The sequence below is a fragment of the Bicyclus anynana genome, chromosome 3 (genome assembly GCF_947172395.1).
Source record: "Bicyclus anynana chromosome 3, ilBicAnyn1.1, whole genome shotgun sequence".
In the NCBI taxonomy this organism is placed as follows: Eukaryota; Metazoa; Arthropoda; class Insecta; order Lepidoptera; family Nymphalidae; genus Bicyclus; species Bicyclus anynana.
This window is the reverse complement of record NC_069085.1, coordinates 4,913,885-4,938,527: the sequence shown is the minus strand read 5'-3', so window position 1 is coordinate 4,938,527 and position 24,643 is coordinate 4,913,885. Positions and strand designations below refer to the sequence as shown.

At 34.5% G+C, this 24,643-nt stretch overlaps 1 protein-coding gene across 2 annotated transcripts; it reads right to left on the bottom strand.

Moving 5' to 3' along the window:
• Positions 1-11,313: 11,313 nt before the first annotated feature.
• On the bottom strand, positions 11,314-20,221 carry LOC112048305 (whirlin). 2 transcript variants are annotated; one of them, XR_008252374.1, is made up of 4 exons: positions 19,668-20,208; positions 17,680-17,866; positions 17,194-17,334; positions 11,314-16,863 (listed from the first exon to the last, which is right to left on the bottom strand). XR_008252374.1 is itself a non-coding variant. In XM_052891065.1 (4 exons), exons 1-4 carry the CDS (start codon positions 19,755-19,757, stop codon positions 16,783-16,785), a joined length of 582 nt encoding a protein of 193 aa, XP_052747025.1. In that variant the 5' UTR covers positions 19,758-20,221; the 3' UTR covers positions 11,314-16,782. The 2 variants fall into 2 exon arrangements, 1 of the variants encoding a protein (XP_052747025.1); XM_052891065.1 differs by having other exon boundaries at positions 17,680-17,949; positions 19,668-20,221.
• Between the last annotated feature and the right edge of the window lie 4,422 nt (positions 20,222-24,643).

The window sequence follows — 24,643 nt, the reverse complement described above, 5'->3', positions numbered from 1 at the left end:
GTCTGGCTGGTGGGAGGCTTCGGCCGTGGCTAGTTACCACCCTACCGGCAAAGACGTACCGCCAAGCGATTTAGCGATTTAGCGTCCGGTACGATGCCATGTAGAAACCGAAAGGGGGATTTTCATACTCCTCCTAACGAATTAGCCCGCTTCCATGTTAGACTGCATCATCACTTACCATCAGGTGAGATTGTAGCTAAGGGCTAACTTGTAAAGAATAAAAAAAAATGAATTTTCAATTTGTGTTCAATATGTTTAGACTTAAGCAGGTCTAAACATATTGAACCATTATTAATTTACCAGCATTAAGACCTTACTTAATTATATTTAGATTTCCTAACAGCCACCTAGATATCTAGACCTCATCTAGACCTCAAGTAAATAGCATGATCACCTATGATAACTGTTTTCAGTTTACATGACGGCTTGTTTCATTCAAGGCTGACTGCTGCTTGATAATGAAATTATGAACAAAACTGAGTATAGGTCAACTGCGAATTCACATCTTACCTAATTAAACATAATGACCACATATACATGATATCAGTTTTCATGATAATGTGTTTTGATTTGTACATGATGACTGTTTATTAACTTTTACCATTGGGTACAGCCTGTGTTTTGTACACAAAGTGCGAGTGATAACTGGACCGAACTAGCTGTTACTTGATAAGGTGAACTTATTAATTACTTACTTCGACATAATTTAATCAAATAGCCAATCATTTTGTTTATAACGAAATATACTAGTTAGGTAGGTATTCGTAGACATTAAGGCTACGATGTTAGATAATAATTTAAAAAACAAAGGATGTGGGTAGGTAATGTGGGTAATTAGAAAGTATATAGCAGCTAAACGAAAAGCGCATCCATCCACTCAGAAGTTATAGAGATTCTTAACCTACTAAGATCAAGAACAGGCCTACAAAACAAAAAATATTTTTTTTTAATTTTTTATAAATTTTCGTGTTTTTTGTACTTATTATTGGTATGTTATTTTATTGACATTGTTAAAAAAAAGACAAAAAAATAAATGAGAGTAAAAAGAAGAAGAAAGAATATTGTATGTATGAAGATAGGACTTATTCGTAAAATCGTTAGCACATGATTTTATGAATAAGTTTTCTCTTCATCTTATGAACCCATTTTCAGCTCACTGCTGAACTCGAGTCTCCTCTCAGAATGAGAGGGAATAGGCCAAAAATCCACCACGCTGGCCCAGTGCGGATTGGCAGACTTCACACACGCAGAGAATCAAGAAAATTCTCTGGTATGCAGGTTTCTTCACGATGTTTTTAATTCACTGTTTGAGACACGTGATATTTAATTTCTTAAAATGCACACAACTGATAAGTTGGAGGTGCATGCCCCGGACCGGATTCGAACCCACAATCTCAAAAAAATCGGAGTCAGAGGTCATATAAATGTAAACCTTCTTGATTTTGACATTTTAATTATTTTTTTATTATTGTAAATTTTTGGTAAATTATTTTAGATTGTAGGTTAATCTTTTACTTTAAGTTTTTAACCGGACTCTGCAGTGTTGTGAATGCCTGTAAAAGATGGCTGCAGTTGTTCAAGAATTTTGTAACTCACTTATATATAATGTCTGCTGTCATTGTTGGCGTTACAAATAAATAAATAAATAAAATAAATAAATATCCACTGGGCTATCACTGCTATTACGAATAGTACAACAATAAAATTGACCAGAAATTAGTGCCAAACTATAAATATACTATACTATAGTATATATATATATATATATATACTATAGTATTTACTAAAGGTTTGTAGAACCTAATCGTGACCGTAGCGTATCATTAAGATTTATAAATACCATTCAATAATAAACAAACAACAGAAACTAGGCTGACGTAACCTTGAGCATCAATAACGTATAGCGATCGATCTGTACGACATTAGTATTATTATCTACCCACGTCCCACATGTGAAAACGTCAACCGGCTCACGCCTGTGGCATGGTACACGTGAGCTTTTAACTTAAACCTCAAACTAATTATCTATGGACTAGTCGTCGTTACCAACTCATATACGGCTCACTGCTGAGCTCGAGTCTCCTCTCAGAATGAGAGAGGTTAGGCCAATAGTCCACCACGCTGGCCCAATGCGGATTGGCAGACTTCACACACGCAGAGAATTAAGAAATTCTCTGGTATGCAGGTTTCCTCACGATGTTTTTCCTTCACCGATTGAGACACGTGATATTTAATTTCTTAAAATGCACACAACTGATAAGTTGGAGGTGCATGCCCCGGACCGGATTCGAACCCACACCCTCCGAAATCGGAGGCAGAGGTCATATCCACTGGGCTATCACGGCTCTATGGACTAGTATCGCACCCAAATTCACGAACATAATCTTTTTTACATAAAAATGGAACCGACTTCAAAGACGTATTGCAATTATTTTTATTTTAACACAAAATTACTAAACCCATTTTCAAAAAAAATAAATGGGATGAATCTGAAAATATAGGTAGGTACTCTTTAAAACAAAAAGTATTTTCAGAATTGGTAAATAAATGAAGAAGTTATAGGTATAAGTAACAAGAATAAAAAAACCCTACCTTTTTAATGGCTGTCATTTTGAGAGGAAAACGATGCAGTTAAAATACCACTTTTCATCCAATACATAGGTAGGTGGTGAAGGATCTTACTAATTCGGATTTAATCAATGATATTTTATACTATAGATAGGGCACTAGAGCATTAAAACTGAGGCAGACAAATGTGCATAATTGTCTTAATTTAATTTAGTCGCTTAACTAGTTACGAAAATTATTTATACACCTAATAACTAAATATTGTCTACAATGTCAAGTTGTGTATATAAGAAGTGTAAAAATTATATGTACATAGACAAATATATAAAGTAAGTAAATAGTCCATAGAGAGACTTGTGGTGCAAGGAAAGGTGGAGGGCACAAGAGCACGTGGCAGGTCACCAATGCGCTGGACTGATCAAGTAAAAACCGCTCTCCATGGATCGCTCTACGAATGTTCTAGGAGAGCCACACTGCGGGAGGAATGGCGGATAGTGAGGCTTGCCACCGCGCCCAAATGACGACCACGACCACTCTGTCAAGAGTGTGACGACGAAGAAGAAGATGTGCGCGCCGAAGCTATATTCAGATCACTTTTTGCGGTGATTTTGTAGGCACGTAACAAATCTACAGTATCAAATAAATAACAATCATTGGATTTAAGACAAAAAAATCCGAATTAGTTCCCACAAGCTGACGCTTGATTGAGGACATTGTAGGCACAGGTGAAATAGAAATGGCTGACGCCAAAATATCATTGGCTGACGCAACTAACGCGCATTGTAACAGCAGAGTGTAGATACCGGCGCGCGTCTAATAGACTACAAGCCCTTGAAAAAAAATTACCTGTGAATTAAACCAACGTGAATAACGCTTAGAAGGCTGTTACTATATCAGAAAATACCCCTGAGCACTATGCCGTCATTAGCCGTTAGCTAATCGATTATTTTTCGTGTCATGAAATATTAATATCATTAAAATCGAAATTTAGTAACTTTAATAGTGTAATTAGTAACTACAGCTTATTACTATTAGATGATAATTATTAAATTTAGTTTATTCATTTTATATTAGGTAGGTTCCAAATTATATGTGAAAATTGTTGAAAAAAACAAATCCTGGCAATGTAAGGCTTTTTCACAAAAATGCCCTAAAGTTTTCCAAGATTCTTTTTCTATATAAAACAGTAGTTAGGTAGGTCTAACTACTTTTTCTGTACAGTATACAGAAACATCTTCAGTTAACTTTCAATCAATAAATAATTGGAAAAAATAATAAAATACGATATACCGTACTAAAGATTATTATTATTAGTAGTAGAGCTTTTGTTAATAGACAAACAGCTAAAGTTTCCTAAGGCTTTCCCTGTTCAAGGGGTTTCCCAAAGCCCCGTATACGTATAAATACTGCTGCTTCATATATGTAATGAATGGCTAATAACAGATTGTGTGAAATAGAAACTGGCTGACGCAACCTCGGGCGTCTCTAACATGACCACAGCTCGCATGCCACCTGCGGCGTGTGAGCGCGTGCCATGATGCTAGGGTTGTCAATATGATATTTTATACTAGAGACTAGTAGACACCGCGCGGTTTCACCCGCGTGGTTCCTGTTCCGTACGAATACGGAGATAAAATATAGCCTATAGCCTTCCTCGATAAATGGGCTATCTAACCTTAAAAGAATTTTTCAAATCGGACCAGTAGTTTCTGAGATTAGTGCGTTCAATCAAACAAACAAACTCTTCAGCTTTATAATATTAGTATAGATAGGGTACTAGCGCATCAAAAATGAGGCGGGCAAATGTGGATACTTGTCTTGATTTCATTTAGTCGCCTAGTACGAACGTTATATAAACAAATAAAACCTAAATATCGTCTAGAATGTCGAGTTGTGTGTTCATGAAGTGTAAAAACAAAATTGTACATGTGTATTCGGATAAATTTTTGCAGGCTCGTAACCTAACCTATCTATAGTATATAATATCATTGATCGCACCACAATCCCAAACCGTAATTCGCCGTAGCCGAGTAAAAATGTATACCAACTAGCGGATGCCCGTGATTTCGTACGTCCTAACACCTCCTTAATCCAACCCTGTCGCATTATCCTTTCGCTGCCTTTCACGTTTGTACGTTAAGCGGTTTTCTATATATCTTGATGACCTTTCGCATTTATACATATAAATAAATTACACTGAAGTGTAAAATTAACAAATTTTTTTTTTTTTTAATTTTCTTCTGTCTTTTTATTTATACTGGCTAATTCCTGAAATAGCTGGACCGATTTTAACGAGATTTTTACTGATCGGTATTAAATATTATAAGGTTTAACTTTTTATTCTAATTTACCAGTAGAGATACTCGTAGAACCGATTGAAGCTGCTGGGCTCAGTTATTCTATACTAATACTAGCTGATGCCGCACCGTTTTACCCGCGTGATTGCTGTTCCCGTAGGAATACGGGGATATAATATAGCCTATAGCCTTCCTCGATAAATGGGCTATCTAACGCTGAAAGTCCGATTTGAAATTTTTCAAATCGGACCAGTATTTCCTGAGATTAGCGCGTTTAATCAAACAAACAAACTCTTCAGCTTTATAATATTAGTGTAGATTATAAAGAGAAATAGACCACGTATAAACATCTAAGCTTAAAGGCAAGAATGCCTTTTGATTGTCTTATAACCCGATCATACTACACAAAAAATAAAATATTTTGATAAATACACAAAGTTGATGACCCTAGTCAGCTTATGTGGTTTCCGGACCTTAGCCAACCGTTCGCGGGGGATCTTCATTCATTCACCTTGCCCTGTAACTTGTAAGATGATACTCATTCGGTAACTGTTGCGTCACTCTGTTTATAAATATTAGAATCGGCGTTATATACACTAATCTATACTAACATTATAAAGAGGTAAAGTTTGTGTAGGAAATCTCTGTTTTTTTTTTAATTCTTTACACCCTTGACTACAATCTCACCTGATGGTAAGAGATGATGCAATCTATGATGGAATAACTTTAGGAGGAGGATGAAATCCACACCCATTTCGGTTTTTACACGACGTCGTATTTGAACGCTAAATCGCTTGGCGGTACGTCTTTGTCGGTAGGGTGGTAACCAGCCACGGCCGAAGCCTCCCACCAGCCAAAAGTAGTAGTAAGTAGTGCAATAATAAATAATAAATAAACAACATACTTATACATACTTTACATACTAATCATACATATCATATACATAAAAAGTTTTAATGAGAAGGTATACATTAACTTTTACCTAGCTAGGTACATAAATGTAAATTTTACATGTAGTTAGATATCTAATTAAATTTTAGTACTTACGTATTATGATCGGTTGTAGAATATCATTAACTTAATTAGATTATTTCTTTTTAGTAATTAGGTAGGTATCGTTGACCTCTTACGGAGTCAATGACACCTAGGTAGATACTATTAGGTTAGAGTAAGAATATTCATAAAGCCGTGGTAAACCTGTGGTTAAGATTCGGAGGGCGTAGGATCGAATCCGGCTCGGGGCATGCACCTCCAACTTTGCAGTTGTGCATTTTAAGAAATTAAATACCACTTGCCTCGAATGTTGAAGGAAAAGCATCGTAAGGGAACCTTTTGAAAAAGGCTGATATTGATGATAAATCGTCGTCATCAACCCATATTCGGCTCACTGCTGAGCTCGAGTCTCCTCTCAGAATGAGAGGGGTTAGGCCAATAGTCGTAGTAGAATGAAGATAATTCTCTGGTATGCAGGTTTCCTCACGATGTTTTCCTTCACCGATTGAGACACGTGATATTTAATTTCTTAAAATGCACACAACTGAAAAGTTGGAGGTGCATGCCTCGGACAGGATTCGAACCCACACCCTCCGGAATCGGAGGCAGAGGTCATATCCACTGGGCTATCACTGCTCTGATGAAAAACAACCTGTAAATGGCACAAATATGCCTCTCTGACTGAGAGTTACATATTTGTACCTTTTGCCGTGGAGACCCTTGGGCCATGGAGTCCCAGTGCCATAAAAAATTACCGAATCATTTCACCGCGGCTAGTTGTCTCGACTGGTGACAGAAGGGCTGGCTAATTTTTTGCGCAAAGGATCAGCCTGGCTGTCCAGCGCGGAAATGTAGCCAGTATTCTTGCAACCATTCTACGTGGGCATGATTTGTATAGTTATCAGGATAAGTTAGCTTAAGTTCCTTATTATATTCTTTCTCACCTGTAATAAATGATTTTTAAAAAGTGTAATTGGTGAGTTTCTAGTAGAAGCCATTTAAATACCAACTCGCTGTATTAGACTCGGTTGATCGTCAGTATCGCATGGAATGAACCGTTGACACGGACGAAACTGCAGAGTTTACAACACCCAAGCAATGCCTGTCTATCGGTCTTTTACTTTGAATAATGTGCTCAGGAACTTTACAATCTAATAGTTCCTCCATCCCCATTTTACCTCAGCCCCCCTAAACAAGTGGCACGTCGATGCATTTTCTACGATCGCTAACGCTTCGAAAACTAGAAAGATGTATAGGAATGACATTTGCTAATGGAACTTGCATTGCATTGCAGGAATTTGCTAATTAGAATGTCACGTGATCACGATCTGTCATTCTCATACATTTTTCTAATTTTGGAAGCCTAAAGCGATCGTAGAAAGAGAATAGACGTGCCACTTGGCTAGGGGGGCAGAACAGCGAGACGTTGTGATCTGAAACTGGCATCCTTTTGTTGTCGATGTCCAGTCAACCCGCACGAAACATTTTGCATCAACGTTTCTAATTAGAACTGCTAAGATGTGGAATGTCTTCCGGCGTCTGTATATCCTGACACGTACCTATACTTTGAGCACCTTTGATTCAAGGCAAGAGTGAATAGGCATCTTCTAGGCAAGCGCGCTTCATCTTAGACCTCATCGTCGCTTCCATCAGGCATGATTGTAGTATAGGAGCAGACTTCCGAAATCCGAACCGGTGGTAATCGGCGGAGTCACTAGTCAACTCACTCATTAAAAGGTTCATTTCTCGCCCGTAGAATTATCGTCACACCCTAACAAGCTTTATTGTTTAGTAGGTAATATGATAAGGGGATTATTGCTCATGATTAAAAAGAACTTCTTTATTTCTGCATATCGTCTCCAAAGAGTAAAAAATCTTTTGTAGGTTTGGGTGTACTCTTCTATAACAAGATCCCCAAGACTGTGATGGACCTGCCAATGCATAGCTTTAAGCAATGTGTTAAAAAACATTTACTTAGTCGAGGTTACTACAACATTGATGAGTTCCTTAAAGATAAAAGCGCTTGGAGGCCATTGGATCAGCTTCCACCTTCACACAGGAAATAAAACTATAAGAAATTGTAATTGTTATCAATTGTAAATTATAATACTGTATGACTTTTTCAAAAGAGCAACTGTTGAGTTTCTTGCCGGTATCTTCTCAGCAGAACCTGCCTTCCGAACCGGTGGTAGAATCTTTACAAATAGTCAACTGACGTGTCAAAAGTGCTTGTAAACTGAGCCTACTTGAAATAAATGATTTTTGATTTTGATTTTTGATTTTGAACATTCTTTAAAATATTGCAGCCCTTTTTTATACCTAAATGGGCAATCTTCATAAACATAATTTAAAAATGATCTTTCATTGCAGCGAAGTGCCAAAAATAAACTTGGCCATGGCCTGTATTGTACATTATACAATCAAGAAACAAGTTTGGCTATATTGCATTCCCTAGTGGGTAAGATAATTTTAACATAAGCTGTGGAAACTGGAAAGGGCTGGTTGAACTGGCAGTTGTTCTGATTGCTAAAAATAAAATTTTATTTATGGACATCGATTCGATTTACGAAATTGGACCTTGAATGTGGGTTCAGTAACCCGTTCTGTACGTACCCACACAATAGGTACCTATTTACTTTTCGTCTCTTGATAACCTATACTAAGATGTGATCTCAGAGTAGTAACACAAATTGTTTTTTCTAATGGATAGGTTTACAATTAGCTTGTTTAATTAGGTATTAATCAAGCTAATTGTAAACAGCTTCGAAAACAGATCCACCTTTATAATCGACTTTCAAAAATAAGGAGGTTCGGCTGTGTTTTTTTAGTTCTACTTCTACTTAAACAATTAAAAATACATATTCGTTTATTTCAGGCCTTAACCCATTTAATGAAAATTAAGTAAAAGTTAAATTAAAAAGATGAAAATCATTAAATAATAAAAGTTATGCTTGACAGCCAATATTGACTGGAAAATATATGTACAAGTAACTAAGTTCAAAGTTGAGGCAAGGTGTTCAAATGGAAGGGAATTCCACACCTTAGATATAAGGTGGTCTACTACTACTAGGTAGGTACCAGTGTCGTATTTGCAAATTTGCCGCCAGTAGGCTATTGAATTTTTGCAGCCCAATGAACTCTGAAATTCGATAGGTTTGTAATCAATACAATTAATTAATATAGGATAATAATTATAGGACTATACAGGACGTACAGAACTGAAATATTAAAATTATCGTTAGGTACATTTTCTTTTATAGCAGTGATAGCCGTCGTCATCAACCCATATTCCGCTCACTGCTGAACTCGAGTCTCCTCTCAGAATGAGAAGGGTTAGGCCAATAGTCCACCACGCTGACCCAATGTGGATTGGCAAACTTCACACACGCAGATAATGAAGATAATTCTCTGGTATGCAGGTTTCCTCACGATTCCGAACCGGATTCGAACCCACACCCTCCGGAATCAGAGGCAGAGGTCATATCCACTGGGCTATCACGGCTCTATGTTACTATCTACAATTAAGTATCTACCAAATAGAATCGCAAAGTAATGGAACTTTTGACATTTCTTAGAAAAAAAAAGCAGATAACTTTCATGTTTATGTTCCGAAATCATAACAATGAATATCATTGTCGTTTATTTCTTGAACAATAAAAATATGAACGTCAAAATATTATAAGTTATTAAATATTATCTATCACATTTTATGTTCTTGATTTATTTTGAAAATATCTTCAACTGCGATATGAAAATACATCGTGAAAACAATTCGTAGATAATTTTACAACAAGCTAAGGTACCTTGGTATATCTTAATTTTCAAGTTGTTATCATGCCAATAAGAGTCACCTTTATTGCGCTCGATATTGGATACTTTTAACCGACTTCCAAAAAGGAGAAGGTTGTACGTTCGGCTGTATGTATGTTTTTTTTAATAAATAAAATAAAGGAAAAACTAAACAGCGCTAAAAAGTGTTGGTCGACTCCTGAAAGGTGGACTTACGAACTCAAGCGCGTGGCAGGGATTTGCTGGATGCAGGCGGCTCAGGATCATATTTGAAAGTCCCTTCTAAAGGCTAAAGGCTTGTCTCCTGCAGTATACGTCTATCGGCGTATAATATTAATGTAAAGAATCTATTCTAATATTATTAAGCTGAAGAGTTCGTTCGTTCGTTTGTTTGTTTGTTTGATTGAACGCGCTAATCTCAGGAAATACTGGTCCGATTGGAAAAATTCTTTCAGTGTTAGATAGTTCATTTATCGAGGAAGGCTATATATTGTCCCCGTATTTCTACGGTAGCGGGAACCACGCGAGTAAAACCGCGCGGCATCAGCTAGTATAAAATAAAATTGTTGCACATCTACACACCAAATTTTCGCAACCTAGTGTAGGTTACAAAAATTTGGTACTCAATTCTTTCAAGAGATATTGCATACATTTTTATAATAATCTGCCATATGAAATCATGGACTAGTTTCTCAATAATTTCAACCTTAATGATTATATAAACGCTAAAAAAGCTTGGAAATTAAATACACAGTATGACTAAGCACCTACTAGTTCTAGAGAATATTGTAAAATGGTGATAAACAAAAAACCCTGGCTGTTGTGTTTATAACTGAATACTGAAGGTACGTTCTGTATCAAAACGAATCTTTAAACGCGCTTCGTCTGTTTTACCTCACCACTGCATTCAAAGCCAAATGGACTTCTAAGAATAAATTGAATTGTCAAAATATGCACGTAAATAAACTAAATTTTAAATTCAAAAGTTCAAAAAGTGGTTTTAATTTAAATCTAATGATTTTCTGAGGGTAAAAGTTTTAAAGCTTGTAAAATATTCATTCAGACGACGACGGTACCTTCTCTACTTAAATGTTATGTCACTATTAGACTGTATACAAAACTACTTAAATACCTAGGTACTAAACTGTAAGGCAAGACGTGGAGGCCTATATAAGGTGGATTTACTAAAACAAGATACATATTACATAGTTTAAATAAGTGTTATCTGTTTAAACATATATTTTGTATGAAATTATGAATACAAATTCATACAAAATACCTTTAAGTTGGCTTGGCAGAATTGCCGAGCAGTGTAATTGCTAATGTTACTTTTGTAGGTAAGTAGCGGATGCAACAGACATCTTATCCAGAACGTAGATGCAATAAAATATCTCAAGATTATTAAGAGATTGTATGAGAAAATGAATACAACAATAAGGATCTTAAGCTAATGTATCTTAATAACTATACAAATCATGCCCACGTAGAATGGCGGCAAGAATATTGGCTGCATTTCCGCGCTGGACAGCCAGGCTGATCCATAAAAATGACCCAGCCCTTCTGTCACCAGTGTAGGCAACAAGCCGCGGTGAAATTATTTTTTGATTTTTTTCATGTTTTCCATAGTTTTCCTAAATTAATTGGGATAGAAAAGAAAACAAAAGAGTTACATTATCTAGATAACAATATATTTTGTTGTCAACTGCAAACTTAACAATAGACTACAACATAGATTACAACGTAATATCAGCACGAAGTATGAGTACGTAATTGAGTACAGGATGAAGGTAAATTATAGTAAACTCTATCAACCACAACTTAAAGCACCGCGCACATAGATGCATTCTTGTTTGCGCTCTAACTTGCGTCCAACGTCCTAACAATCTCATAAGTCTTATTTAGTGTCTCGTGATACCAGTTACTGTGTAACACTCGCGAACGCTGTAGAAAGCTTAATGCCATAAAAAAACAACACTTGTAAAATGTAGCAACTCTCGCAATCAACCGTTATTCAACCGCAAAAAGTTGTGAGATCCATGTAATACCAAGTCGATTACTTTATTCTGTCCGTGATTAAGGGATCTTCTATTTCAAATTATTACGTAATTAGCTAACCTAACAACATTTTATAATGAACATATCAATATTAAAAATCTTTTATATTTTAAATAAATAGATTGACTTGACCATCGCATGAATACACAATATACTCGTATGTTACAATTATTATTATTATTATATTCAATAACATTGCTTAGAGCGCTTGCCAAGTCGGCCTATTTATTTAAAATATAAAAGATTTTTAATATTGATATGTTCACTATAAGATGACTGCCGTGCCTCAGATCATTGACACAGCTCGATTAAAAAGATGTGGCAATATTGAACGCAAACTTGACGTTTATCAGTGTGCGCGAAACTTTGATACACATGATTTTACATAGTGTAGATTCTGACCATACAATATCACAAAACTAGCTAAAATTGGGATCACACCGTCACGCAATGAAGAAATGAAAATCAAATCAAAATGGACGGCATAGAAAATTTAGGAATATCACATTACGTATAAAAACGCAACTATTACAAAAAAATTCCATGTAACTAAGCTATCGTGAAAATGTCGTCTATGTTGGTATGAAACGAGAGTGGTTTATTAGTAGTTAAACCTCGGATGCACTTATTTGACATTGCCATTCTGCAATCTACCAATAACAAGGCATGTCGATTTGAAAATGCTTATGATTGGTAGACGCATGGTTGAACGCAATGCAACAGTGTATCCGAAACTTAAGAATCGCGATGGTGCTACTAAAATTTGCGCCTCGACCTTTTACATTTTATTATAATTGCACACACGTGATATTGAATTTTTCGATACATTTGCTAGGAACAACGACCAAACAATAACGAAAGTAATTATCTCTGTATTACAACTTAGAGCGTATTTGTATCTACCAGGCACTTTACGAGTAACTCTGATGATAAGTAAAATAATTATTGTATCAACATAATTTCACAAATAGATACTAATATTCATTACGTTTCAGATCTCTATTAAAGTACTAAGTAGAAACAAGTTGATTGAGTTGTTATTTACAAATGTATTGAAAATGTCAGGTATATTTATATACGTAGTAGATATTGAATTGACTATGTATAATCGATCAAATTATTCTTTATTAAGTAGAACCACAAGTGTTATAAGTAGTAGTAAATTATTATGACTAATTGACTTGCAATTTTTGAAGTTTAGGTACAGGTGTTTTGGTTTATTTTATTACTAAAATAACTGCTGCTTAATCAATTTTCGTAATTTTATTGATTTGAGTAAAACTAAATGAAAATCATAATAAATCGTCCAATGAAAAACTGAAGAAATTAATTAAAATAGATATTTTTTGAAAATGATTAATAATTAATACCATTATAAATCATGGTATTTTAATAAATCTATTCGTTTAAAGAATTAAATAATCGTAATCGATTATAAATAGATGTTCCTACAAACGTGCAGAGGACATGATAACGGTTTGTTGAAATAATATTTGAAATAAGTGACCTACAAGCTTACAAAGCTTACCCCATTTGATGAAATAATTTATAAAATCGTTCACAATTTTGGTGATAAAAATGAACTTATCAACTGAACAGGTGATGAGTTTAAATAGGTACGTGAATAAGAATACATCACCTCATCACAGTAATATAATAGTAATTTAAACATAAATAAGACAATCTTTTATCATCTGAATTTGTATGTTCTGATATTCCAGATTTTGCGAATCACTATTTTACCGGGGACATTACATTCATAACGGTTTTAAATTACTACACATAATTTTAATTTTATTAACTTAGAATAGCTAAATGTTGTATCAACAGAGACCAAAAAATTTTGATGAGATACACATTCTGAACATTCATAACTTATTTGTTTTTGTTTACTTCTGATTAGCAGTTACTAATTCAGAAATCTTAATATGTAGGTATAGTAAAAGAGTTTTGCAAACAATTTTACAAATTATTTCAACAACTAATAAAAATAATTTCGGCCACATTAAATCAAAACATAGATAGGTAATTTTATTAAGTAATTCTGAAAATTCTGATGTGGATTTTGTTGCTTTATTTAATATATTATTATTATATTTTTCAGGTAAGATGAACGTAGAAAACTGTTATAAGCTTAATACAGATACATTAACGAATAAACCACCAGTGTGTGTACGAGTATATATCTGATTGTGTATTTAAGTTATTAATTTTGTAAAGTATATGAAAGAATGGAATATCGAACGCGTATACAATTAAAAAATATAGTATTATATGTTACATAAGAAGTACAGTATAATTTGTTACATGCATTTTATTTGAATATAAATTAAGATGGAAAAAAGATTTTTTGTAACTAAAACGATAACGATTGTTAATAAAGAATATACATCAAATACATATATACTAATATTCAAGCCTAAGATAACAAGATGTGATTACATTTTGCAAGTACAATAAGAGTAAGTAAGGTGGATATAATCGTGAATATATCTGTATAAACTGCAAAATATTTGAGGGACTGTAGGTACGCTTTGGCACTAACTTCATGAAATATAATTATATTTTTTACAATTCATTCAAATATATTTACAACTTAATTTTACATAGTATTATTGATGTATATAATATTTACAATACTTTAAATGCATTTCAGATAAAACAATTTTTAAAAGGTTCGGTTACATTATATTACAAGATAATTATTTCATTTGTGAACGTATCGGTTAACGGTAAATATATCTACAGAGCCGCTGTACAGAGTCAAAAGCTTTAGCAAAACACTGATATCTCTATACGTTGATAATATATTTGAAATCACGTTTAACATCCAAGTAAATATTTAAATGAGAAAATATTCAATCCATACGCTACAACCACAGTAACCAAAGTTCCCATTAAAATTGTAGGGGATGATCAATTAAATACGAATTGAAAGCGATTCTGAGACAGAACCGTGGGGAATAATTTGCAGTAAATAAACATACTCGTATCAATATCTTATTGAGCTCGAAACACTTATATTTAAAAAAGATTTCTTATTTGTAAAAGTTACCACCGAATTTTTTCCTTGCATTTTAATAAAACTAGTACAAACTGTATCAAGTATATCGGAATCAGGCAATTATTCCAATAATAATAGCACAATTCCAATAACAGTGACATCCTTTTTAGTTTTTGTAAAATTAATGAGAGCTATATCCTAAATTCGATTAAACATATTAATATATGTTTAATCGAATTTAGGAGTTACAGTATGTGGAATCCAATATTGAAATCCGAGTGGATTGAGGTGGGTTTAACAAGGTTTTTTAAAATTTGTTAAAAAAATTAACTTATGATGTAAAAATCGTATTTGTTTGGGTGCGTTAATTAATTAATGTACACTATTTTGTCAGACACCCCACTTAAGTGGGATAAAGACAAGATGATATTTGTTACTGTACATTAATTAAATGATGTAGTTCTTGGTTATAGTGAATGGATTAAGAATTTCTTGTCGATTAATAAATTTGTTTTTATTACGAATATGAGAAAGCATCTAAGTAACACTTTTTGAACTGTGTTTCCATTTGTGACGATCTACTATATGATAATATAAAAGCCAATTTGTAACTAACATCTAACATAAAATTGATTATAATGCACACATTCACTTAAATCTACGTATTTGGTAAATTGAGTGGGCTATCCCTCTCCGCCATAAATTTCTTAACTCACCGCTTTTGACGCACCATATGTGCAATTCTCTAAGCAAACTGAACCAAAACAAAACCAAAATAGTAAAGAACTTTAATGTAACAATCAAAAACAAAAGATTTGATCTTTTTTGTTTCATTAAAATTATTTAAAAATGATCGTATGTTGATGTTTAACTGTTGGTTTTACTCTATTTTCAAGGTAAGTAGGTAGTTCCGAAAAAGTTATGGATAGGCTGACTAGGTACCTACTGTTTATCTAAAGTGTATGGACAGCTTGCTTAGGAGTGCACCGCGTGCTGCAAGCTCTGCTCTACTGATGACAAGGATGATGACCCCTAGGGCGTTCTCTAGTGAGTACCTTCGGCACAACGACCTGTGATGAGATGAACCGAATGCTTACCGCAAGGCTGAACCTAATCTCTTACCCAATACTGAACCGAATGATTCCCCAGACCGAACCTAAGCTGGATTTAAAACGTTGATGGCACATGGATGACGCAAGTGACGTGAAAATATCACATGAAATGTATGTATACGCCAGATTGTAAGCTCTAGATCAACTCTACCGAAACTACTATGGTAATACGATTCAAGAACCGATGTGATATGAAACGCGCAGTGTTCATAGTACCATTCCAATATGTTTCAAATTAGCACATCTCTTCAAATTATGTTCTTCTATTTAATTAATTTTGCTATAATCAGTTTTCAGAATTGTATCAAATGTGCTTATTTGTAAAAATTTTTACTTGTGACTTATTCGTATGTGATTTATTTTAGCGTATTAATTACAATCATTAAAAGTTAGGAGATCTCTTATAAAATTCAGTCACAGACTACCGGTAAAATTGGTAACTCTACATTCTAGAAAAGAATTTCAAAAATTTTGATTCTACCCGTAAATCCCATGGGCATGTACTTGGGAATATTTTTTCAAGTTTCTGCGTTATTTATTATTTTTACAAGATTTTTTATATTATCAAAATATGCCTCCCTTGTGCCATTAGTTTCGTATAGCCTACTTATAAGGATACCTGCGTTTTTTTTCTCATTTCAGTCCGTTGCAACGTCAGGACAGGAATAGTTGAATTAAAGTTCATCATCTATTTTATTGACGCAATACTTCTGTAGAGCGAACCTCTCGTCGTCTGCTTTCGCTAGTCGCGTGACACTTATGTCACCAATGCAACAAAGCTGGGCATGTCGCATGGTACTGTAGTAGTCCGCGAAGAGCGTTCAGCACCGACTGGACGTTCAAAAGAGCATGTGGCAGCGCAGGTTGGAGTTGGCTATTCCGTGGTGTGCGCGGTGAGGTCGACCTCCGACATCGCGGTGCCCAGCGCGTTCGGAGGGTCGCTGGCGGGGAGGGAAAGTAGATGTTAGGCCTCCAAGAAAATGAGCGCCGTTGGCTTTGGTTCCAAGTTGGATTTCTTTGCTTCGACGACTAAAAATTCTATTTCCTGTAATGCGATAAAAAAACATCATATTAATGGGTATCTTATTTACACATTTATAAATACTATTATAAAATCTGGTTTTCCAAGTACGGAATTAAACTCTTTATTTGTTATTTTTAAAATTGTTGTAAGTTTCAACAATACGAGTAACATTAACAAGAGTTTCAAGAATAATATAAAGTACCTATTCTGTGCTTTTAGTAGGTATGCTTAAAAAATAATTAAACTGTGTGATAATTGAATTAAGGACGGATTACTTATTTAAAAAATGCAGTTTTGTGCCTGTTCATAATCTGTTAGCAATCTCGTCTTTCAACAAAATAACTAACGCACCGGTTTATCTCTTTGCGCGAAGGACTCTGCAATAAGCCGAGCGACTTCTTGGTGTTGCATCCCTTCTACTCGATTCCCATCCACCGCCAGTATTAGTTGGCCCACTTCTAACCCTCCTGCTTCAAACGCCGATCCGTGTTCCTGGAATGTTAGAATAATAACTTTTATATTAGTTACTAATACCTACATTATAATACTCTACATTATAATACTGAAGAAAAGTTCAAGTTTGATAAATTTATTGTCTTGCTTTACGTAATTTTTCGTATAAATTTGCTTACAATGTTAATTAATGATATTGGGTTCTAAAGTTGTGCCCCGCGATTTTAACAACGTAATTTATGTTTCTGTGGGAAGATTGCGATAAAAGGTATAAAAGGTGCTATTCTATATTATAATATCTCTGTTCCTTCAACTTTCTTGTTATAGTTTTGGAATTATAAATGGTGTAACAAATCCGTCTTTTTTTAATATGTAAAAACTTACATGTATGTTAATTATTCTAGGTAGTGGGTGTTTAGTATTGGCGCCGCCTTCGATCGCGATGCCAAGGATAGGCTTGGTCTTCTTCACCGTAATATGCAGGTTGCCATGGTGGTCGGGCACGACCCTCGCCGCTCTGCCTTCGTCCATCTGCGATTCGCCATGTTGCAGTCGCTGCATGGACTGGTGCCTGCGGATCCCACCTCGATCCTCAAGTAATGCACCACCTTCTTCTTTCATGTCGAAGCTACGCGATAACTTGTGGGCCATGTCCTGTCGATATTACTGTACTTAAAACGTTCCAAAACTGACAACCGATTCTCAAACAATGGAACTCTTGTGTGAAAAATCTTATTTTTAATTCATTACTTTTAATTTATATTTTCTAATTTATAATTAAGTAGCTACTTATAATTATCGTTAATATAATGTCTCACTGCTGGATATAGGATTATTCTGTAATATAGGAATTAAAAGCTTAGCTCCTTAACTATGCTCCAAAATGTGCACACAAAACAAATTTAAAAATTGTAACCGTAAGATAAAATTTATTATCAGATATGCGTGATGGCTGGCACTGATGACTTTAACGTGCTCTTCAAATTAATTACTAATTCAGGACCTTACATCGATATAATTATCGGCATTAGTCAACGGTTCTTAAATTTTAGACATAGTTTTTGCTAGCGCAATGGACTTATTTATTCTGCAACTACAGGCCACATCATCTTCTAACAATAATAGTTCATTACATAATGATTTGTGGCGCGCTAACAGAAGATAGCCCTATTGTCTATATACCACATCCACACTAACACTGTATACTACGCTAACAACAGCAACTTCGGATCAGCCTCTACAGTTGAGTGCTCTAATTGAGGACAAGTGTAGCTGGGCGGCAAAGGGGAATCATTCTCGGCAACAGCGTTAACAGTAGATACTTGGCATAAATCAGGACTCGCATGAAGTACCTTGTGCCTCTCAGTTACTATGTCTGTGATCTGTACGTCAAATGTATCGAGAAGCTGTATAGTGAGATGTGAGCTGGAGGCTTGGAAACATGCGTTTCGATCACTCGGTGGCGTGGTTCATAGGTATATTATACAAGTGTATATATATGTACGTTTAATGAGAAGTTAATAACCCAATTGGTGGACCTATCAATGCAGCGGATTGAAAACTTTAAAATTATACTTTAAAATATGTAAGTAATAATATAAATAAAAGAAAAAACGAAGCTCTTTTGCGACATTTAAAAATAAATTAAGGAATTGTTAAAAAATATGAGAATTTGCCGCCATGCATTATTTTCACCGACTTCAAAATGAATCAGAGTATCGAAATAACGAGAATAGAAAAAGATCTAAATGTCGTCATTTTCATTCTATTGTGTGGAATTTAATAATATTATGTACAATCATTGTGCTTTAAATTCGGTGAAAATAATTATGATGAACATCTTTACAGATGAAGGACAAAATTTAACATTGGAGGATTATAAAACATTGAAGTCTGTTCAGCAAATTGATAAACAATTAACAATAACGGTGGTTAATCAAGTTTGTACATGTTACTTGCATCTAAAAAATAAATAAAAATTCTAAATCCTATCAACCGCAATCTAATAAAGAAATTTTACTAAACTTATTCATGCAGCGTGAGCTTTACCCATTCAAGACATTAGATACCTCTACAGGCGAATGAGAGAACCGAATCAATTATAATGTGCGTCACTACTAAATTTAGATGGTCAAAGTAACGAACTAAAAAAAAATAGTTTACACAAAATCAAAAATAAACATCGAAATGAAGTGCAACGAGAGGAAATGTGAAAACATATTTAATATAAATTTTCTAACACCAAGCATCGTTCCGTTTGAAGCGAGTAAATTTTGAATAGAAGAACTTTAATTTTGAACATCGTGCAAAAGAAAGAGTTGTCATGTGCTAGGACAGTTTGCCGATCGTCGGCGGGAGGCCGGGCAACTTACTAGAGGTCGTCCCCAGTACCATGATTTTACTTTCTGCGTCCAGCCACCGAGTGATGAGCGCAGACCGCCGAGATATCCGCACTGAAACATCACACTCACTCAGCGCCTGACCCTCAGTCACCTCCGGCGGACCCAGACACCCAGACGGACAGTCACCCTGACCCACGCACCGCATCGTCCCGCGTCACCACGACTCTATCTATCCCGATACTATTACTAGGTACTACTTGGTACACTTCCTAATTAAATGCGGGATCGGTAAAGGGGCACTAGCAAATATTGACTAAGATGTAGTTATTCTGTATGATATTACCATTCATGAAAATAGTTTTATTGATTATACACTTGCATACAACCCAAGTTTATGCACACTTAGCAAGATCTACTTCTAAATTAGATTAATCAAACTGCTGGCCAAGCTCATAGATACGAGGAGAGTAATAGAAATTCGTATGATATTTTTAAAAACTATACAGTATTAATAAGTAATTAAGTCGTTTACGATGTCTACATACCTGATCCTGTGATTGAGAGGTTGCATGAAACAAACAACAGAGTTAACTTAGCCGCAAGTAGAAATGGTTTTTTTGTACAAGTCAATGTTACCGGGGTGTAAAGAAATGTATTGTCAAACGATTTTGCATGATGTCATTTAAGTTTCAGTTACATTGAGAGTAGAATATCGACTGACCTTTAGACAATTGAACACTTGACTGAAACTACTAATCCACCTAACTTACGAGTAGAGTCAGAACTAATATCTAGTCAAGTATATTCTCGTTCTGTCCCATTGAAAACTCAGAAAGTATTCAGAAAGTAGACACTAAAATAATTCTATCTACTGAAGCTCGGTTTTTTTGGAAAATGTTAAAATTTTTTGAAAAATTAAGCTTATCACGGTTAAATTTTGATTATTTTACATAAAGTCGAGGGGATTGTTATTTAAAGTAGATACCTATACATAATAATCGCGGCACGATCCAAACATCAGTTTGGATCGTGCCGCGATGCAAGAACCAGCTCATGACTAAGGGCCACGTATGGGTTCGAAACTAGTCGGGCATACTCCGACGTAATATCACGTGAGTTTTAGCCGTGTTTCATAATCAACCTATACATAAATAAAAAAAATGGAATCGTTATTTTGAATATCGAGCTGGATTCATTAGTATCTATAACACTTGCAAAATAGTTACAGTATTTTGGGATGACTGATGGGATCACCAGTCTCCCCATGCGTTTTCCAAAGGTATTTTAATTTTAATGGATTTTTGCAATAATAACGTAATGACAAGCCATTGTTGCATATTTGGTATCTCGTGATAGTATTTGCTAACTTCTGTTGTGTAACAATTTCGTTCATTGTGTTTTGGCTTCGCTGACTTTCCATCAATTATGTCTGTTTTATTTACGGTGACACGCAGCACAATGGGTTCATAAATATTTCGAAAAAATTGTTTTCACGAATAAAGAAACTTAAGATGCTTAAGGTATTTTTAAGACATTACTTCTTCTTCTTCACATTATTTTAGCTTAGTCACTTCTATAAGCAAGTATAAAGTCACTTCTATAAGTTTGTATAGTTATTAGGATAAGTTAGCTTAAGTTCCTTATTGTATTCTTTCTCAATATAAAAAGAAAAAAAAGTATAAAACAATTTTAACATTTGGCAATTTAGGTATTAATTTTACAAATAAGTCTTTGACTTGGTAGTTTCAGGTAAGTATTGTAGATTTTTTTGTTTATTTGTTAGAATAAAAGTTTTATCTTATAACGAATGCTGTGTTTGTATCTAAAGTAGAAAAATATCTTACTGCGTACCTACTTAAACTAATAAAAATAGGCCCTCATATCAATTTAGGTTTATGACTGAAAATATAATCAAATTGAAATCTATTTCAATCTTGAAATCGGACTAAAGGTACTAAATTTAAAAACAAAAACAAGTCACGAAATGGTCACGATAGTTATTTTAACCACAACGATTGCGCTAAAAACAGCCACGAAACCTGTCGCCTATTTGCTATGGTTTGAAAAACAATACAACAATAATATATTAACGAGCGTATAGTTTCGTGTTCGCACAGTTACGTAGAATGTCGATATGACGAGATACGAATATTTTCTCGCGATATCGCCTGGAATAGGGTCGTTGACGCTAATTAAAATGTGGATTGTTGGTAGTTGTGCAAAAGCAAAACAGGGAATCCTTTTTTCTCTATTTTTGCGGGCGACACAATTTACTAGCAGTCGATCGCGACTTTTCGCAATATATAAGACACCTAAGTGCTTGTGGATTTTTTTATTTGTACCTAAAGGACAGACAAAGATTTGTGATCAATTTAATCTTGTTGGATACTCGAGTTCATTTTGGTTAAACTCGTACATACGTCTAAAATTTCAATAGCCACGATAATTCCGCGCCGTGTATCATACCTACCTAAAAATGACTTAAATAACTGATTTAAATTAATTTTAGCAGCTTCTATTAATAGGAACTTGTAGATTCAAATAAAGTGATTAATGAGAAGGAAGGTCTGTTTCATTCTTGCGACTTGATTTGCATAGTGTGCGCAGTGCTGTCGATCGATGTGTTATTGACAATATTAAAACTTCGAACTTCGACATCAGAGTCTGCAAATGTCTCGGAGAACTTTCAGGGAAAGCGAGGAATTTCTTAATTTAAATTATTAAATTAATATTTATATCTATACTTATCTATATCTATACTTATAATAAAACTGGTTGAATTCTATACATTTATTCGCAATTTGAGATTTTACTTAAACCATTTGTAACAACAAACGTTAGCGTGGCATAAAGTACGCCAGCGCCATCTAGAATCTATACTTATAATACGAATTCTGTACATTTTATACATTGTGTACATTGATGATATTTTAAAAACACGCATCATGGGCATCACGCTAAAACTACTGAATGAATTCAAATGAAACTTGGCACGGTTTAAGATATAATACGGAGAAGGTTATAGAATACTTTTTATTGCGAAAATAAAATGAGAAGGGAGTGAAATAGGGGTTGAAAGTTTGTATGAAAAGTCCTTCATTTTTAAAGTTACAGTTTTAAAGATTTGTTCATAAATCATAAAAACGAAATATAATGTAATTCAAAAAATTTTAAAATTCAACCCCTAAAGTGGTGAAAGAGGGCTTGAATGTTTACATTGATTTCCACGCAGACGAAGTTGCGGGCGTCCGCTAGTACCTATACTTTAAAAATATTACATAGGTATGGATTAAATTCTTTGTTTATTTACAAAATGATCTCGATAATAGAATCACAATAGCACCGCTGGTTATCTCTGCTTGTATCCTCCGAGGACACGGCGTGGCTCGTTAAACCCTCTATAAACAAGGCGATTGTATCGGCCGCAGACAAGCCGCGATACGGTGTCGCTCTGCCAGCTAGTGCCAGCTGTAATTCCTATTTTATTTCCACAGAAAAGTAGTCTGTGGTCATATTGCTACGTAGTACGTAGCTATTTTAAATTAATGAGAGGGTTTTTTCGGGAAAATCGTAGGAATTACCAATAACTCTCGTTTTATTTTCATTGATTTGCTGCATTTTTGAGTTTTATTGCATAAATCAGAACGTATTTTATTCAACATAGTTCACAAGTGAAGTGTAGCTTTAGCAAGAGGTTTTTAAGTGATCAATTCGATTTTCTCGCTAGACTCTATCGAAAGTTTTTGGTTTTGGTAAGGTTACGAGTAGCATTAGGTACATGACTTGACTAGGATCGACTGACGGACAACGGACGATGGATTTTTATTATGATTCGAGTATAAATTCATGGCTACTCGTAACTAGCGGTAACAGGCGACTCCGTCCGCTTGAACTTCTGTTTTTCGCAAACTCTGCAGAAATCGTGGATATTTAAAACATAACATGTGTGAATCCAGGGTATATTATTATTCAATAAAAATTTCAGCCTCAACTCAACTAAAACAGAGAGGAGTAATCAGGTTTAAGTACCTATGGAATATCCTTATATATTATAGTTTTTTGAATAAATTGAATTTGGTCTAAAAGCTTAGTCGATGTAGTTTTATTAGGTAATATAAAAATAAATAATTCAATTAGTCTTAAGAATTCATTTCGAAAACATAATTGCGTTCTTTTTATCTCGGATATAATAAATAATTTGAGCTACAGAATGTCGTGTTAATTAACCATATTTTGAGTATTTTTAATAAGCAATGAAGTAATACGTTAAATACTTCATAACACTTGTACACACACATAACGGCAAGTGGCTATGGACATCATGCTGACCTACTTCCCAGGGTCCTTTCGAAGTTCAAGTTGCTCTTAATAAGGCGAACGCTAACTCGGGGTGTAACGGTTATCCGCAATCATTCGCTCAGATGTGTTTTCTCTTTGTAGAGTTTATATTGTATTCTCTTTTGTTATTTGTTATAATCTAATGCCTTTACCGTACCAGAGACGTGACCGCACGACAAATTGAATTTTATTTTACATTGCAATGTCCTGTATTACATTGAATAATTATATAACTATTGAATACTGATCTCAATTAGATTAGATCTCAATCAAAGATTTTTTTAAAAAGTCTGTTCTTTGAAGCGGGATTTTGCACGCTGTTGGTTTAAATATAAAAGGGACACATAACTTGTATTTTAAATTTTATATTTTATCTGAGAGCATAATCTTAAAAAGCATAACTAAAAAATAGCTAATAAATAGCTTAACCCTTTTTAACAAAAAAAGAATTTTTCAAATCGGTTTAGGCGTCTTCGAGTAATCGGTGAACATACATAAAAAAAAGAAAAAAGATTCCGACGAATTGAGAACCACCTCCTTTTTAAAAGCCAGTTAAAAAAAACACAATTCTGAAAAATGTAAAGTGATTGTTTGTTATGAGTAGGTTATTTTTACTATTTAATTCATCCCTTGACTTCGATTTAATCTGAGATGTTAAAATACTTAAA

What these genes read in the sequence shown, in the direction of transcription:
- LOC112048305 (XM_052891065.1), bottom strand. Translation starts at nt 19,757, where the DNA reads ATGTTTCAGTGCGGATATCTCGGCGGTCTGCGCTCATCACTCGGTGGC. An exon ending in GGTACTGGGGACGACCTCTA is followed by an intron (nt 17,950 to 19,667) that starts GTAAGTTGCCCG and finishes TAATATCGACAG; the next exon opens with GACATGGCCCACAAGTTATC. An exon ending in TCGCGCAAAGAGATAAACCG is followed by an intron (nt 16,864 to 17,193) that starts GTGCGTTAGTTA and finishes ATCGCATTACAG; the next exon opens with GAAATAGAATTTTTAGTCGT.